The sequence below is a fragment of the Tachysurus fulvidraco genome, chromosome 3, assembly GCF_022655615.1.
Source record: "Tachysurus fulvidraco isolate hzauxx_2018 chromosome 3, HZAU_PFXX_2.0, whole genome shotgun sequence".
NCBI lineage: Eukaryota > Metazoa > Chordata > Actinopteri > Siluriformes > Bagridae > Tachysurus > Tachysurus fulvidraco.
In genome coordinates, this window is record NC_062520.1 from 18,934,794 (window position 1) to 18,952,636 (window position 17,843).

Sequence of the window (17,843 nt, forward strand, 5' to 3'; positions counted from 1 at the left end):
TTTTCAGAAAAGTGCTCCAAAAGCGATTTAGGTTAGTAACCAGGGGCATGTGAGAGCCTAGTGGTTAAGGTGTTGGACTACTGACCAGAGGGTCATGAGTTTGAATCCCACGTCTACTAAGCTGCCACTGTTGGGCCCCTGAGCAAGGCCCTTAACCCCCAATTGCTCAGTTGTATAAAAAAAATGAAATAAAGTAAGTTGCTCTGGATAAGGGCATCTGCCAAATGCTGTAAATGTAGCCATGCTGTTTGATTGAACGAAGGTCTCTATGGTGAAATTCTTTTTTGACATGTATGTCACGATTTACCAGGCTGCAACATTCTGTCTTACAGTTTTGCCAGTGGACAGAAGCAAATGAGACTTTATGAGAATTAATAAGTACTGCTGTATTAAAAAGGAACCTTCCTGAAGTTACTATTGAAATCTTTTAATTTTTTTTTGCCATTTAGCAGACACCCTTATCCAGAGTGACTTACATTATTTATTATTATACAGTATGCTTTTTTTAATACTGAACAATTGAGGGTCAAGGGCCTTGCTCAGGGGCCCCAGGAGTGACAGCTTGGCGAAGCTGGGATTCAAACTCATGACCTACTGATTAGTAGTCCAACACCTTAACCATGAGGCTATCAGGTTAAAGTTGAATATAGTTAAATCTATATATTCAAGTGTTACATTCAGTATGAATATTATTAAATGAAGCAAATTGTGAGCCTATGGGACAAAGCAATTGAATTAGCCACGTGAATCAAATTTAAATCAAATTTTATTTTTTTATATATTTACACCAATGCACAAATTTGGCACAATGTGTAAGAATCACACACATTTACGTGCCCTAAATTGACTCTGTGACTCAAACCTCCTGCTGGTAGCACTGCGTTTCGCCTCGTGAGGAATCACGTGGCTCAGTGGCTCGGTTTCACTTCCGCCTTTAGGATTAAAACACTGAATCATGAGCGTTTTCTTCTGTTACCAGGTTTGAACTGTTGCGTGAAGCGACCGGGCTGGATATCAATTATAACCGCTTTTTTTTGTTGTTGTTGCTTTATCGCGCACGAATGCATTTGTGTGCACCGTTTTCGATGCTACTTTATCTGTAACTAGCTCGCTAGCCAGGAAACAGGAACTTGCTATAAAGCTACCTAAAGTCACCTGGTCAGCTTCAGCTAGTTTACTTTCGTATTGCTCCATCGTGTCTTATACATCAGCTTGAAAAGGGTATGTTCTTATAGGTACTGTCTTTTTAGTCTGTACATCATTATGACATGCTGCCTAGCTCATGCTTGTCCTTTTGGCAATTGGGGGCAATTTGGAAAGCTGTAAAATAATAAATAATGAGCTTCTCTTTACTATGACCTCCCTGTAACAAGAGGTGTTGTTGGTTCTTAAGGTTTAATGCATGATTGTGCATTAAGTTGACTTCTAGTGCAGGATTTTTTTGGTTGGTTTTTAACTTTACTTCCTGAACTTCTTTGCCTTGTGTGGTTAAATCTTGTGACATATCGGTTAAACTACCTAATGCATATTTCTGCTTGTGGTTTCAGTCATGGCCCAGCTGATATGTTGGAGATTGCTCGCTTTTTTTGTCCTGATGGCCACTTCAGAACAAGCAAGTGAGAACACAAAGAGGTGCCGTTTGGTCCAGGAAAATGTATCAGAGAGAAAAGTGCTCAGTTTCCTGGAGCCACTCACCAATCAGAGGTAAGTAAAGGTTTCTAGCCATACATGAAGTGATCCTTATCCAAGAGATTTGCAAAAGATTCATTGTTTTTTCTCCACTTTTAATAGTTTTACAGCTACAACCAAAGTGGGAAATGAGGAGTACACGTACGTGTTCCAGGTGTGTGGTGATGCAGACGGGATGAAAGATGCAGGAGTGATGCAAAGGGACAAGGAAGGCAAGAAAGTGCTTATCGGGAATTACAGTTTAACACAGGCTGTCAGAGGAAGTGAGTATTCATTTGTTAAACACATGCACACAACACAGATTCAGGTAGAATTAGTGCTTTTTAATTTCTAATTTGTTAAAATAAATGTACTTATTGCACCACTAAATATAAACACTCGATTAGACATGTACTGAATTTCATATTGCAGGAAATATCTAAGAACTATTTCCTTGTCTACATGATTATATCCGTGAATATGGAAGTAGCTGTCTATTTTTCCCCTCCCTACAGCTGACTGGATATTGCTGTTCTACCTGGGTGGGGAGAAATATCATGAACATTGTAAACAGGAGTCCAGGAAAGCCATGATCATGATTTCCTGTGACAGAACGAAAACGGCGGTAAACTCTCATTCAGACATTTTTCTTTCTTAAAGTAGTTATGCTCTTTTTTTTGTTTATTTCTGCTCTTTCTGTAGATTTGAACAACATACTTTAGGGAACATATTGCAAGTGTGTAGTGGGTGACCTGATTAATAGGGAAGGCAAGAGGAAAGGGGTGTTAACGTTGCAATCACATGAATGAAGCTTTATGCTAAAAATTAAAAGCAGTGGCAGAGTTCTCATGTCAGTGCTTCACTGTGCTAGTGTTGATGACAGCCAAGTGGTCCAAGCTGATTGTACAGTTCTTCCACAACCTCATGCATATCAAATAGTGCAAAAGGTAAATGTGTTACATTCATAAATTATTTTTCATTTAGTCTCTTTATTGCACTGTCTAAGGAGCAGTAGGCTGGGTTTTCATTTCACTGCAAGTTATATCAGTTCAAAGGAAGCAAAATGCCATCCACATTAAGATACAGTGCCCTCCACAATTATTGGCACCCCTGTTTAAGATGTGGTTGTGGAATTCTCCTTTTTTTAAACATAGAACCCAAATGCAAGAAAAAAGAGAAAAATCCAACCTTTCATTTAAGTACATTACTTTGGTGGTTAAAAAAATCACACGTTTAGAAAAAAACAAAAAACAAACTTGAAATCATGTGTCCCACAATTATTGGCACCCTTGATGTTAATATTTTACAACCCCCTTTTGCCAACAAGACAGCACTTAATCTCCTCCTATAACATTTCACAAGATTGGAGAACACAGAGAGAGAGAGATTTTTGACCATTGTTCTTTGCACAATCTTTCTAGATCATCCAGTGTCCTGGGTCCTCTCTTATGCACTCTCCTCTTTAGCTCGCCCCACAGGTTTTCGATTGGGTTGAGGTCTGGGGACTGAGATGGCCATAGGAGGACCTTGAGTTTGTGACTACTGAACCATTTTTGTGTAGATATTGCCACATGTTTTGGATCATTATCCTGCTGAAAGACCCAATGATGACCCATCTTCAGTTTTCTGGCAAAGGCCATCAGGTTTTTATTTAAAATGTCCAGGTAGTTCAAAGCGTTCATAATGCCATGCACCCTAACAAGGTTCCCAGGGCCTTTGGAAGAGAAACAGGCCCACAGCATCACAGATCCTCCACCATACTTCACGGTGTGCATGAGGTGCTTTTCGGCATACTCATCTTTTGTTTTACGCCAGACCCACTTAGTGTTTGTTGCCAAAAAGCTCAATCTTAGTCTCATCTGACCAAAGCACACGATCCCAGTTGAAGTCCTAGTACCGCTTAGCAAACTCCAGAAGTTTACGTTTGTGAGTGTTAGTGAGAAAAGGCTTTTTCCTTGCATGCCTCCCAAACAGCTTGTTGGCGTCTTGTTGGTGTAGAGAGCGTCTGATGGTTGTTATGGAGACTTTGTTACCCCAAGATGCCACTCTTTGATGCAATTCTGTGACAGTGAGCTTAGAAATTTTTTTTAATTCTCTTACCATTCTCCTCACTGTGCGCTGCGGGAGGATAAACTTGGGACTTCTTCCAGCCTTGTTTGTCACTGTTCCAGTTGTTTTAAACTTCTTAATGATTCCTCTGACTGTAGATACCGGCAAGTTAAGGCGAGCGGCTGTTTTCTTGTAGCCATTGCCTAACTTATGAAGGTCGACACACATCTGCCTTGAATGGTGTGTTCTCTTGTCTTTGCCATGTTGACAAATGGGTAAGAGAATTAAGCCTCTGTGTCACCTCATATTTATACCCCAGGGAAACAGGAAGTCATGAATTACTAATTAAAAGTACAGAAAAATATATTTTAAAAAAAAGCAATTAAATTCTTCAGAGGAATTGTTAGGGGTGCCAATAATTATGTGGCACATGATTTCAAGTTGTTGTTTTTTTTTTCTAAATGTGTGATTGGATTTTTCTCTTTTTTTGCATTTGGGTTCTATGTTGTTTAAAAATAATAATAATAATAATTTTTTTTTTTTTTTTTATAAGAAGTCCACATCTTAAACAGGGGTGCCACTGTGGAGGGCACTGTATACTATAACCTATGTACCGTAATACACCACAAGTGTGGTCATTTACCAGCAGTACACTATAAAAAGAGAGAGAATGTTTTTCCTTTTTGATTATCTCTGAAACTGGGGTTAATTATTCACTATTATTGCTTCAGTGTCCATGCTGTCTTGTTCATACAATATCTTTCATTTTTTTCTGCTTTAGGGACAGCTGTCAGTGGTTCTGGAGGACAGAGAGAGGGTCACTGACTGTTTTTACTTGTTTGAGTTGGACAGCAGTGCCGTGTGTCCTGAGATTGAATCCAGACTCAGCACTGGATCCATACTTCTCATTGTGTGAGTATAATAGTCATTATCAAAGCAGTCTAAACATGACCGTTATGGTAATAAAGCAGGATAACAAGCAGCATTGTTAAATATTCTAACAATGTCAGCAATGTGATTTTTATTTATGCTTTTATTTTTTAGTTGCTGCTCATGCTTGGCAGTCTACCTCATATGTGGATTTCTCTACCAGCGATTGATTGTTGGAGCAAAAGGAGTTGAACAGTTCCCAAACAAAGGCTTTTGGTCAGAAATAGGCAACTTGTCAGCTGTAAGTCTCTCTCTCTCCCTCTTTTTTTAAATTTTTATTTTATTATTTTTTTTATGGATTCAACAATGTGGAATCCATAAAATGTCAGTAAAGTCATTAATCGGAAAATGCACAAAACACATAACTGAAAAGATTATTCAAAAACTGTGTATATACAGTATTTCATATTTATTTACTATTTTCTTGTGTGCTTTGTGTAAGTATGTATAGCAACAGGGGTGAATACGTGTCCCAACATAACTTTATCTTTTTTACTTGTAAGTTTGCAAAGTATTTTGGGATCTTTTGTGTAGATTTATGTGTTAGGTTGTAGCACTACAAAATGTGGAAAAGCTGAATATTTATACTAAGCAAACTAAGCACTGTATACTTTTTTCCTAATTTTCTAACTGTATATATGGTGAGAGGTTTTAACACAGACCTCATCAAGGCATTCTGCTAAAGGCTGTCTGAGTCCAACATTAGATTATCTTTGACCAGTGAGCTGCTGCTGAGTATCAAGGAGTTTAATAGCTTTAAAATTATACTGTGAACATGCGTTAATAAAGTTTGCCTCTCCATTATACCCTTACAGATACCCTAAAATGGCAGGATAGCAAATTCAAATTCTATTAAAAATTGAGTTAAAAAAGTATGTGGCTAAAGTAAAATGCTTTATAAATGCTGTGGGATTACCAGACCCTTTTTTTAGATTCACACACAAAACTGTTCATTCATGCTTTAACAAAATCAGCCAACCATAAGGAATTGGCACCGTGTATAAGTTCGTGTAGGTACAGGTCAAGCGCTTCAGTAAATATTTACATCAAACATCAGAATGTGGGGGAAAATGTTATCACAGTAGCATTAACTGTGGTATTGATCCTCTGGTGTTTAGGTACTTTACTTAAGTCTCTAGAGTTCACACAGAATTCTGTGGAAAAACAAAAAGCCTCTAGTAAGCAGCAGTTCTTGGGGCAGAAATGCAGTGATGATAAATGGAAGAAAAGAAAAGCCAGACTGGTTTGAGCTGACAGGCACTTGGGGAGAATGAAGGTAAACCAGAGCAGGTAGAGAACCTAAAGATATAATAACAGTGTAGAGTGTAATAGTGTTAATAACGCTGTGGCAATAATAACAGGCAAGCAGTTCAGTACTTTGTTCAGGCCTCAATTGCTTAAGTGGTACTATATTTAGACTGTAACTATACTTGTACACATCAGAGACTGCCAGGATAAATATGATGTGCCTCCTTCTCATCACATAAACTAGAGTTATTACAAAAACTGCTAGATTTTTTTCTCAAATATCTAAAGTTTGTGATAAAGAAGAGAAATATAATATTTTTATTTTATTAATTTTGTGAGGTGTTTTGGTAATCATCTTTTTTAAACTTACTCTGTACATTGACTAATCATATTGCCTATTAAAGCCTTTATGTTCATTTATTTTGTCTGAATAGGAAGTAAATATGATATATACATCTGTACTTTTACAGGACGGATGTGACTTTGTGTGCCGCTCCCGTGGCAGCAGAGAAGAGCCACCCACTTATAGGGGCGTTACTGCTGAGACTTTAGAAGAGCCAGAGGAAAGAGATGACCATTTACTTCCAATGTGATCATGGCATGTAATCGAGTGAGCTGAGCACTGGGTTGTCCAGGTGTAGGCCAGGAAGGCTTCTCTGTGTGTCAGTTGTTTAATGCACTTATCTTTATGCATTTCCTATATTGCTCTTAGACATTTACAAGAAAGTGCTGTGCTTCAAAAACATTTTATGTTACTCTTTGTAAATTTGAAAAATATGCAGCAAAACTGTTAACAGCTTTTGATTTGTGTGTTTTGTTTTGGACAAACTTTACAATCGTCATTTATCCAAAAAGATGTATAAATAATTGTTTCTTTACAGAATTTGATAGTAGATAGCACACACATTTCATCATTCAAATTCTATTTATGCCCAAAGAAGCCTACAGATTGTATCATTATGGATTGGCTAAGTGGTTTATTATTACTTATTATTTTCAGTCAATATTTGATATTAATGCACTGCTTCTGCCCCACCAGGCTTTCCTAACTGTAAATATGGATTACATTGATTTAATGGTTACTTCTGCATTCTGGTGTTACTGTGAGCCACTGATATGGCAGGGAGCGATTCAGTTTGTGGCTCTGAGTGAATGAAAACACTGGAAAACACACTGCAGCACTAAAGTATAATTGTATATTGTAAAGTATACAATGTATTACACTTAATATACAATATTAAATATTATTATGAACGTTTCTGTCAGGAAGGCTGATAAGCCAATGGAGAGGATGGCTACATTTTACTAAAGTATAGTGAGCAAGGTACTGTATGTGATCATGAAAATTCTACGGGTAAATGTCTTTAAATGACAAGGCTTTCTCTTTGATTAAAGACTATCCGTGGAAATTTGGAATATTTAAGTGTATCTGGAAAGCAAGCCTATTTGTTAATTGCAAATATTTGTGAAATTATCAGTTCTGTTTCTCCTTTTAGGCATTTAAATAAGAACTTGAATTATGAGAGTAGGATTATACTGTGAATATTTGCACAAAATAGAATAAAATTTAAAACAGATTAGACCTTAAAAAAAACACTTCCAAAGTTGTATAATAGTGACAGTGTTTGCACTTAAGCTTTATTGAACCGTGATGTTCTTTTACATTTGTTATAACATAATACTTGCTTATGTACTCATAATATAGTTTACTGGCTTACATCCCCCTCTCCTCATAACTAAAACAGTATCTGGGGAAAAAGGTTCCAATTTAAGACCAGAGCTCTGTCTGTTTCTAGGAACCTGGTTCTGTATCAGACTGTCGTTTGTTTCAGTTTAGCATACAAACTATTAATAATTGCAGAAGTCATAATCACATGGTACAACTCAAAAAAGTTTTGTAAATTTTGACAAGTTTGTGAAAGTCTGTTCATCCAAACTGAATATAAACTCACTTTTTTATGCTGCGGTGAAATTAGATTGAATAAAGCTTTTGATGATCAGCCTGTTTGCTGTTTACAATTTGCTATGAGCTGCACATCGATATATTGCAGTTTTACCAATATGATGCTTTAAACTACATTCTTCCAAATCACACCAATTTGTAGTAATATATTTAAAACAACAGAAACAGTCATTCTTACTAGTTTGCATATATATGATGAGTATTTACTTAGTTATCTTCATCTTATTCTGTCATCCTCCCTTTTAATGAGTGATACACACAACAAATACAATCACAGAGCACTTTATTATAAAAACCAGTACACCTAGTCATTTATAAAATGAACTAATCAGCCATATAATTTGGCAGCATTGGAGTAAGTAGCATGATTGAGAATTTCCTTGGAGTCTACATGACAAAGGACCTCATATGGTCCATCAACACTGTTCATCTGGTGAAGAAAGCACAAAAAAAGTCTATACTTCCTACAGAAACAGGCCAGACTACCCACACAGCTCCTGGTGAACTTCGATCACAGCACCATTAAGATTATACTCACATATGGTTTCACAGTATATGCTATCAGCACCAGGGAAAATCACAAGGACTTGTGTTGGGTAGTTAATACAGCACAGCGCAATTTAGGCACTGAGCTCCTAAACCTAGCCGACTGCAAACGTAGGCCGGTGTCATCATTAAATCATTATTCTTCAACACACTACAATGTGCCATGTCACTTTCTAAAATATGCAATATATACACCTCAGGATGCACTCCAACATTTTACACTATCTGCAATATATACATCTCGATAATACATTCAAATCATCTTGCATGCTCATTTATTCCTAATCCATCTCTTTCATATTTTTTTAAACTTCTTAATATAAAGTTTTATGATTAGATGCATTGTCTGAGAGTTGCCAGCTAAATTTAGTTGTATTGTATACAATGAACTGAAAGCTGGGACTGCAGTGGGCACAGATTCTGTGAAAAGACTTGAACAGAGCCTGGTCTGATTAATCTTAATTTCTTTAGGTACAAAGAAGCATAATTGAGATTAAATCAGAGTAACCCGGATAATCTGAGATGCTAACTATATGAGAATCTCAGATCAAGCTGGTTTTCACAAAGACCAGAAGCTTCAGTGGACACAGGCTCATCAAACCTGGACAAGATTTCAAAATGTTTATGTTTTTCAACAATAATTATACTAAATGAAACGTGTGAAAGACGTGTTGGTCGTTAATAATTGACGGCAAAATGTTGAGGTATAAGAGGAAACAAACACACTTCAGTGTTAACTGTTCTCTGCCAGGTCACATCACACCGACCCTCGTTATTTATCCTTATTTATAACGCCAGTATGTGGCAGTAATAACGCGCTGTGTGTTTTAACCTGTCCTGAAAGAAGAAGGAGGAGAAAATTCTCATTCGCTGTCTATTGGCGCGGAAGTTGCTCCAGGACAATCTTTGTACTGTCAATTATTTTTTAAAACTATTTCCCCCGTAACTCAGAATAACTTTTTCGCGTCCGTTTCTGTTTAACGACGAATCCGTTAGTGTTCAGTATTAGATACAGCGACTCTGTGTAATGTAATGCATTGTGTTTAATACAGACCGCTAACGAGTCGTTAGCTGTGCATTGTTTTCTTTCCCTTTTTTGTTTTTGAGCTAGCTTTAACTTTGCCTAGCCTTTAGCTTGTGGCTAGCTAACTGTAAACAGGAATTGCTAATTAGCTTCGCGTGCTACAGGAAACAAAAATATAGTAAGCGTTTCAGACGTGTATACTGAATTGTGTCTCCTTATACAAAGCGAGGTTTTTTTTTATTATTTTGTTTTGGTGGATGTCTGTGTTTTAACCAGCTAAGGAAACATCTGGCTAGCTAACTTGAGGGAGTAGATTACTGCAAAAAAGTTGCTATTCCTGTTGGTGAACCGTTCAGCACATCTGTGTCAGTGCTACATTTACCTAAAGGAGGGTTATTCTCACATACTAGAGGTGGATTAGTGAACAAAAAATACGGTAAGACATTTTTATATCCAATTAAATGACATTACAATGCGACATACCATGCTATATATAATAAAAGAGTATCGAGCCTGTCTGTCTGTGCCAGTCTGTCTGTCTGTCTGTCTGTCTGCCTGTGCCTGTCTGTCTGTCTGCCTGTGCCAGTCTGTCAACCTGTCTTCCTACCTGTCTGTCTGTGTTCTTCAACCATATTCCCTCCACTCCACAGCACCATGCTCGGGGGGTGTGGCATGAAAGAGATTGACAAGGTGGCCCTGAGGAAGAACTCAGTGGCACTTTGTAGAGAACTGGTGGTAGACGAGTTGCTCATTCAGTATCTGCAGGCTGAAGACATTCTCACAGAGAGCATGGCAGAAACCATTCTGGTAAGGATTAACTTAATATTGTAGGCATTGAATTATAGGCATTTTAGCAGATTGTGCAATTCATGTACACAGTATTTGGGTAAAGACGTTAAACTAAAGTTAAAGGTGGAGACAGAGATCAGGGTTTCAGGGCATATTTTGTCATTTATCAGCTGTCAGTGAAATATGAGGTCAAGGTAAGGGATCTGGTTTCTGTTGCACTGCAGGAGCTGTAAGCAGAGTGCAAAAAATGAGGCCCAGCACCATTCAAAATATCGTGACAAAATCCATCTCTAATTGCCTTCTACTTGAAACGTTCGAGTCAAGAGGCTTTTATTATTTTATTATTATGTTTAATGTCCACTCAGGCAGTATGGCCTAGGTCTCAGGATTGAGGTCCTACACATTTTAGTGCTTCCCTGCTATCAACGCATACATGTCTAATCAGTAAGGGTTGGTAATTGAATGAGGTATTTTAAGAGTGGGGAAACACTGGAGAAGGTTTTAGACAGGAGACATTCCAGGACCAGGGCTGGGAAGCTGCGGCATAGGCCTAGTTATTGTGTTTGTACTGCTTACTTTAATTAATGTCTGCCCAAATCATTGATTTTATCTGACCATACATTCAGTGCTTGTCTATGGACAGTCACTGATTTATAAAGATGGTGGTTTTTTTAAGTCTTTATGGATGAAAATCAAATCTAAGTATCTGTAGTAAGAGTGTGATATTCATGTCATAATTTGAATCTTGCAGGCAGAGACAACATCCCAAAGGAGGAGCTGGCGTTTGTTGATGTTACTCCCGAAACGTGGCCCCCGAGCTTTCAGGACGTTCTGCACGGCTCTTAAAGAGACAGAGCAGGAGCACCTCTCCAACTTGCTTATTAGATTCAGAGAGGTGAGTAAACAGCATACACTTTAATAGCAAGTTTTGCACTTGCCTAGAGAGGTACAAATTCCAGAGGAAAGAGCATGTTTGTAACAAGTGTTGAATAAATTTGGTGGCAGGACTCACCTACACAGAGTGGGAGTGAAATCTCTTTCACACAGGACAGCTCACCTGCTAAGAAAAGGAAAGACCAGGAGGTGAGGCATGTAAAAAGCAGAAATGGTTAATTAATTTCTGAGGTGTTTTTTTTTTTGTTCAGTGCAATGCATGTCTGAACCATACGATTCAGGTCTTATGGAAAACAAACCTATCATCTAATCAGATCAGCATTGTTTTGTTTCTTTATTCTTTTATCAATTTAAAAAGCATGAACTTACTTACTATACAGCAAATTTACAATCACATCACACAAGTTTGTCAGTACCTTACAGTACAAGCTATATTTATGATAATGGTTTTGCATTAGCTGTAACCCTGGTGACTACAATTCCTTCGTTAATCAGTGACCAACACTTTTCTCATATCTGTTCTTAGAGAGTGAGTTTATTGTTCCGCGATCATTCTTTGTCGTTTATCTTCCAGTGAAGACAAATTGATGAACACAGGGTATCTGACCCTAGTTTAACACCCTAACTCATAGGTCCATGTTAGTTGCATAAATATGTAAGTACGAAGGCAGTTCCTTGAGATAGGAAACACTTGCTCAACTTCTCACAGTGCCACACCCAAAGACCCTGGTAATCCTGAATGAGTCAGCGAACCAACAGACAAAAGATTTTAAACAATAATGAGCCTTCAAACCCATAATACATGGTATCCATACATCAGAAATTGATTTATGTGAGAGTTGGAAGAATAGCTAAATCAGCTTAGAATGACAGCTAGCTTTACTATTTTAAACTCAGACCTGCTTTTGTGTTCTTTTTTATGCAGAGGTTTGTAGACCCTAAACTTCCTCTTCCGACTGAGGAGTGTGCAGTGCGTGCTAAAAGAGCTTGCACCCAAGGTGAGTGTGTGTGTATTTGAATGAGAGAGACAGGAAAATAATTAAGCAGCCATGTAAATATTCAGAGCATTGGCAAGAGTCACCTCTACTCTTTGTTCTAAATCACACACACTTATTATTCAGACAGACGCAATCTTTGTTGGTAGTTAGATGTGTAATTTAGATATTAAAGTAACTCCTGTTTAACCTGCACTACTGCAGTATGTAGAGAATAATATGGTTGTTTTGACCTTTCAGAGTCTATGGAGATGTGCTTGGATGCTGACAGTCCTCTGACTACTGCTGTGCTCTCATGCACACAGGAGTTCTACCTGTCTCACTGTGCTCAGGTACACATGCACACACACACACACACACACACACACACCCACACACACACATCTTTGAGGTCCACGTGTTCCACTGCGCACCTACCTGAGTACCACTATGAACACTCACACATTTCCTGTACTCTGTTTATTTTTTCAGGCCTACCAAATGAGCTCTAGTCCACGTGGTCTTGCTTTGGTGCTGAGTAACGTGCACTTCGAGCCTGAATTATCAGAGCTGGACACACGGAGAGGGGGAGAGGTAGATGAGGAGGTGCTGAGGAGACTCTTTACTGAGCTGGACTTCAAAGTGAGCCTTCAAAAAGATCTCACTGTCCAGGTACACCTCAGTCCACTTTGTCTTAGCAAACATACCAAGAATTAGTGCTGTAAGTATACATAGGGTCTGTCTTATTTCTTTAGTAGCCAGTACATTGTAGGTGTAGGTGGTAAGATTGTAATTGTTGCTTTAGAATAGTGTGTAAATGTGTGTTAAATATTTAAAATGCTGTTTGCCTTTCAGGCTATGCAGGCCTGTATAGAGCAGTTTGCTCAGCAGCCAGAGCACGCTGTGTCTGACTGCTGTGTTGTGTGTTTGTTGTCTCATGGGGTCGAGGGCTCCATTTACGGTGTTGATGGGAAGCTGCTGGAAGTAAGATTTTTTTTTTGCACTAAAGTAAAAATATCAAGCATACCATTAGTTTTCAAACACAGAATATGCCATTGAGGTGTCCTTTATATCTCTGCAGGTAGAATCAGTTGTTTAGAATAGCTGATTCTGTTGGTCTGGAATGATTGGTTATTTAATTTGCCTCTCTCTGTTTCAGTTGGACTGGGTATTTGAGAGGTTGGATAACTCTCGTTGTCCCCTGCTTCAAAACAAGCCAAAAATGTTCTTCATTCAGGCCTGTAGAGGAGGTTGGTGCACTTACTGTGTCACACCGATATAAAATGATTTGTTATATGCTGAAAAGAATGCTGTAAACATAGAGCTACCAGGGAGTTGTGTTGTGATTCTTACAGCATTTTGTTTCAGAGGAGATGGACTGTGGTGTGGACCAATTAGATGGTGATGATGCGATGCAGCCTACAGGCTGTGAACAGAGGGATGCAGGGAGAGAAGAGAACCATGACAGACAGAACGGAGCAAGTGAAATAAGCGAGGCAGAGAGACTGCGAGTGAAACTTCCCCAGAGATCTGACATGATCTGCGGTTTTGCTACTCTCAAAGGTTTCAGTGTGTATCCGTTTATGTTTTTGTGTGCATGTGTTGTTGTGTGCTTGGATATCCACATAATCTTTTAACAGGTTTTTCCTCTGCATGCAACCCAGCAGCTATCATTCTATCTAGCACCACTTGCTTTGTGAATGATTAACTTTTATTTTGAATGGAGAGTTCTGAATGTGAGAGTGCTCACACCTTTTAAATGTATTCATTTGTGTGCCTGCTTGTGTGTCTGAACATAGGCACTGCTGCAATGAGGAACACAAAGAAAGGCTCATGGTTCATTCAGGAACTCAACACAGCTATGAGGCAGAGAGCCAGAGACACACATTTATCAGATATACTGGTGCAGGTAATAAAAGGCACACCTCATTTTTCCTTTTTAAATTATTTTAAACTCTCACATCCAATACGAGAGCTCATAGACACCTACGACTGGCTACGTCACTAGGATTGGCTAACGTCATCAAACCTCCCTCCCTGAAAACACAGCCAGTTTTGCTCTTTTGTGCCCCCAGGCACCGATCGTATATAGTACAGTTGAGAATTACTAAACGTTTTTACACACAGAAACAAGAATATGCAAAAAGGTTTTGTGGTGAGAGAAATAAGTATTGTGGTATTGTCATTTTGTGTTTTCTACAAAATGAATATATTTTCACTATAAACTACATTATTCCACAAGTAACATGTTCAGCAATGACTTAGCTGTGTAGATATTGGTGTTGCAGCACATATTTGATGTCATTGTAAAAAGCTACTGAATAGACAATTAAGCTACTGAATAGACAAGTAAGTAATAACTGAAAGCAGAGTCAACAGTACTTATTCATTTGGCTGTGTACAATCTTCACTGGATAAACATATTGTAAAAAGCTAATCTACAGCATGTAACTCTGTTTGATCAAGTTTTTGTTTTGTCATTCTTCTTTCTTTTGTTTTTTCTATGTAGGTGAATAGCCAAATTAAGGAGAGGGAAGGCCATGCTCCAGGTTCGGCACACCATCGCTGTAAAGAGATGTCTGAATTCACCAGTTCACTCTGCAAAGACCTCTACCTCTTTCCCAAGTACTGCCCAAATAACTAGACATACAGGCACTCATGCATGTCTTTTAAAAAAAACCATCCCAACTCTGCAATATATAGGATTCTGAAATTAGTAGCAATAAATGATAGCAGGATCATTCGCTAAATTACAAAGACACACAACTCTGCCCTGTAAATAGTATGTGCTTCTTCTGGGCCATGACAGTATCTCATTCCAGTTTGTTCTTCACTTTATATTCAGTTTCAAATATACCTACACCCACTGTCCACTTTAAAAGGAACACCTTTATACATTCTCTTTTATGCAGTTGTCCAATCAGCCATCATGTGACATAAGCGCAGTTCCTAACTCATTCAGGTACAGGTCAAGAGCTGCAGTTGATGTTAACATCACACACAAGAGTTTCAGATCGTGTGTAGGCTGAAACACCTTGTTGATAAGAGAGAATAACCAGTCAGGTCTGAGCTGACAGGAAGACCGTAATGCACTCTTTTATGACCGTTTTATGACAGCTCAGATTCCTGTTCTTGGCTGACAGGAGTGGAACCTGGTGTGGTCTCCTGTCCTTGTAGCCCATCCAGGTTAAGGTTTGATATTTTGTGAAATACTGAGATGCCTTTCTGTTCTGTAAAGAGTGATTATTTAGAAACTATGTCCTTACTGTCAGTTCTAAACAATTTCCCTTTGATGTCTCTTATTAACAAGGTGTTTACACCCACACAACTGTTGCTCACTCTTTTTTTGTTTGTTTTTGCGTCATAGTGTAAACTCTAGAGATTGTTGTTTGTGAAATTCCCAGGAGATCAACAGTTTCTGAAATACTCCCATCTAGCACCAATATCCATGCCACAGGTAGCCACAGAGATCACATTATTTCATTTTCTTTATTCTGATGTGAACAGTAGCTCTTGAACTGTGTCTGCATGATTTTATGCATTTTGCTGGTGCCACATGTTGGATTGGATAACCACCAGTAGGTGTTCTTATTAAAGTGGACAGTGGGTGTGTATTTTAAGAGAGAAATAGTTTTATATGAATCTAAGTACATGAGCACATGATCATTTGTAAATAACCATAATTGTTTTATATATGTTATCTCAATGTATTACAAAGCTTAAGCCAATATTTTGGACCTTTCTTATACCGTGTCTTTTTTGGGATTTGCCTTCATATGCATTAATCACAATTTAATTACGTATGGTGTAACCCTTTTTAACAGTTTCAGATCTATTTTTGTTAGTTTTCTAGGAAATATATGGACTCTGTACAGTTTTTATCCTTTTAGCAGGTTTCATTTAACTTTTTTTTTAATTACTTTTTTTAAACGTGTTTTTGCTCAAATGCTTTTGTGTCAGTTTTCAAGCAGAACCAATGCCACAGTGATAAGCGCTTATTCAGTACCTTCACTCCATCAGGCTCTTTTCCCCCTCTTTCCCCTAAACGTTTGAGTCAGTAAATGCACACTCATTTGCAGTTCGCTCTATTGATCTGCAGTATTCCACGCCACAGATTTTGTGGTGCAGCACGTTGCAGTGTCTCCACTTCGCTCTGAAAAATCCTAGACTTGGTCAATACTTAAAAGCTTTGGAGGAAGCAAAGAGTGTATTGATATCAGTATGATATTTGTAGCATTATATTACTACATTAATGGTCTATTAATCAGCTTACATTCCACCTGTACATTTAGTTGTTTTCTTTCTGTTCGTCTCTGCCACCAGAGGGCAGTAGAGGTTTAGACTATGTGGTTAGAGCTACACAAGATTCAGTGTTTTATGGTCAGTACAGTAATTGCCTCAGTCTGCAGATTTCCCTCACTCAGTTCAGTTCTGTGAATAGTGAAGGAGAAAAGCTTTACAAAGCCTCACATAATGCAGCTTTAATGCACACTTTATTTTGCACACTTTGGCATTCCTTCTGAACCAAATAGCATATGTCTGCCTGTCTCGCTTGAGTCACGACTCTGTAACACAGTTTAACATGTCAGTTAAACTCTTATCGTCTATATTTCACTCGTCTGTCTCTTTTACATTATTTAATTGTACTCCATTGAAGCTACTTTGACATGGCAGCGTAACTCATATATAGCTCATATAGCTCATATATATGGTAATATTTTATTGCTTGACTAAACATTATCACAGACAAATATTTTCTCTAATCTGCCAAGCAGACATCTTTTTGGTGCCTAATTAATACTTGTTACACTGGAGGGAAACAGAACTAACTTCTGTTGAATTGTACCAGATTGTGTTGTAGATTCCTAAAGATTCAATGCTCATTGATAATGCCTTCCTTTTGTGCAGGAAGTGCAAAGAGGAAATACTTTAATCTAACCCCCAAGTGTTAAAACAAAGAGAGATCACTTTCAGCATTCCAGTTTATAAGCTCAGAGCAGAATTGATTTCCCGGCTCTGTGAATGCCGTTATCTCATGATACAATTCCATGCTAGATCAAATAGAATCGTGCAGAATGTTTTGTGTGTTAATGATTATTGAAAACCTGCACTATTCTAAAAAATATGAAACCCAGCCTCAGTTTATTAATGTCTAAACTGTATGGCATCTAGACCTCTTTTCTTTTTCTTTTTTTCTTTTTTCTTTTCTTTTTTTTTTCTTTACAACGATCCCCCACATGTATTTGTACACAGCATTTGATATTGTCTTGTTCTGGGACATAATCTGTTTGATTTTGACATAGGATGAAATACAAAAGAACAACAGCTCTGTTATGACGGTTCTGTGGGCTTATGAACTATTTATATAAATTTATTGTATGATGTGTTTTCCTTTCAGTCCCATTACTGAAAAGATTTCTTAGTAAACTTTCTAGTAAACTAGTAAATTTTATGACAACAGTAAAATTGTTTTTGTTATACACTGCCGTCAGTATAAGTCAGATACAGTGCTGTGGACAATGCTGTCAATAATTTGTGATATTTTTGTATTAAAAAAAAAAAGAAAGAACAAAACTGTCTGAATAAAATTACATGGTTGAAAAATACATTTGTAAATGTAAAATGGCTTTGTTTATGATTTTCTATTTGAGTATGTTTGTGGATGTCTCTGCATGATTGCATGTCCAGGTGTGCTTTTGTTTTTTACCATTATGTTTCCTGTACCTTAATTGTGTGTGTGTGTGTGTGTGTGTGTGTG

At 37.8% G+C, this 17,843-nt stretch overlaps 2 protein-coding genes across 6 annotated transcripts; both read left to right on the top strand.

Annotated features, from left to right (window-relative positions):
• Positions 1-907: 907 nt before the first annotated feature.
• On the top strand, positions 908-7,895 carry m6pr (mannose-6-phosphate receptor (cation dependent)). Of its 2 annotated transcripts, none has more exons than XM_027148758.2 (7): positions 908-1,235; positions 1,548-1,704; positions 1,792-1,952; positions 2,184-2,293; positions 4,499-4,629; positions 4,762-4,888; positions 6,366-7,895. In XM_027148758.2, the coding sequence occupies exons 2-7, from the start codon at positions 1,550-1,552 to the stop codon at positions 6,486-6,488; spliced, it is 807 nt and encodes a 268-aa protein (XP_027004559.1). In that variant the 5' UTR covers positions 908-1,235; positions 1,548-1,549; the 3' UTR covers positions 6,489-7,895. The 2 variants fall into 2 exon arrangements, with proteins under 2 accessions (XP_027004559.1, XP_027004557.1); XM_027148756.2 differs by having other exon boundaries at positions 909-1,221.
• A 1,271-nt stretch (positions 7,896-9,166) lies between these two features.
• casp2 (caspase 2, apoptosis-related cysteine peptidase) lies at positions 9,167-17,691 on the top strand. 4 transcript variants are annotated; one of them, XM_047811046.1, is made up of 12 exons: positions 9,170-9,864; positions 10,079-10,235; positions 10,969-11,112; positions 11,223-11,300; positions 12,037-12,109; positions 12,347-12,438; positions 12,578-12,757; positions 12,941-13,069; positions 13,245-13,335; positions 13,454-13,654; positions 13,885-13,994; positions 14,595-17,691. In XM_047811046.1, exons 2-12 carry the CDS (start codon positions 10,083-10,085, stop codon positions 14,727-14,729), a joined length of 1,386 nt encoding a protein of 461 aa, XP_047667002.1. In that variant the 5' UTR covers positions 9,170-9,864; positions 10,079-10,082; the 3' UTR covers positions 14,730-17,691. The 4 variants fall into 4 exon arrangements, with proteins under 4 accessions (XP_047667003.1, XP_047667002.1, XP_047667004.1 ...); XM_027148755.2 differs by having other exon boundaries at positions 9,175-9,864; positions 13,454-13,648; XM_047811047.1 differs by lacking the exon at positions 11,223-11,300 and having other exon boundaries at positions 9,167-9,864.
• The last annotated feature ends 152 nt before the right edge of the window (positions 17,692-17,843 follow it).

Bases quoted from the DNA above. Each gene is read 5' to 3' on its own strand.
- m6pr (XM_027148758.2), top strand. From the start codon at position 1,550: ATGGCCCAGCTGATATGTTGGAGATTGCTCGCTTTTTTTGTCCTGATG. The intron at 1,705-1,791 runs GTAAGTAAAGGT...CACTTTTAATAG, and splicing joins GAGCCACTCACCAATCAGAG to TTTTACAGCTACAACCAAAG. The intron at 4,889-6,365 runs GTAAGTCTCTCT...GTACTTTTACAG, and splicing joins AAATAGGCAACTTGTCAGCT to GACGGATGTGACTTTGTGTG.
- casp2 (XM_047811046.1), top strand. From the start codon at position 10,083: ATGCTCGGGGGGTGTGGCATGAAAGAGATTGACAAGGTGGCCCTGAGG. The intron at 11,113-11,222 runs GTGAGTAAACAG...ATTTGGTGGCAG, and splicing joins TGCTTATTAGATTCAGAGAG to GACTCACCTACACAGAGTGG. The intron at 13,070-13,244 runs GTAAGATTTTTT...TCTCTGTTTCAG, and splicing joins TTGATGGGAAGCTGCTGGAA to TTGGACTGGGTATTTGAGAG.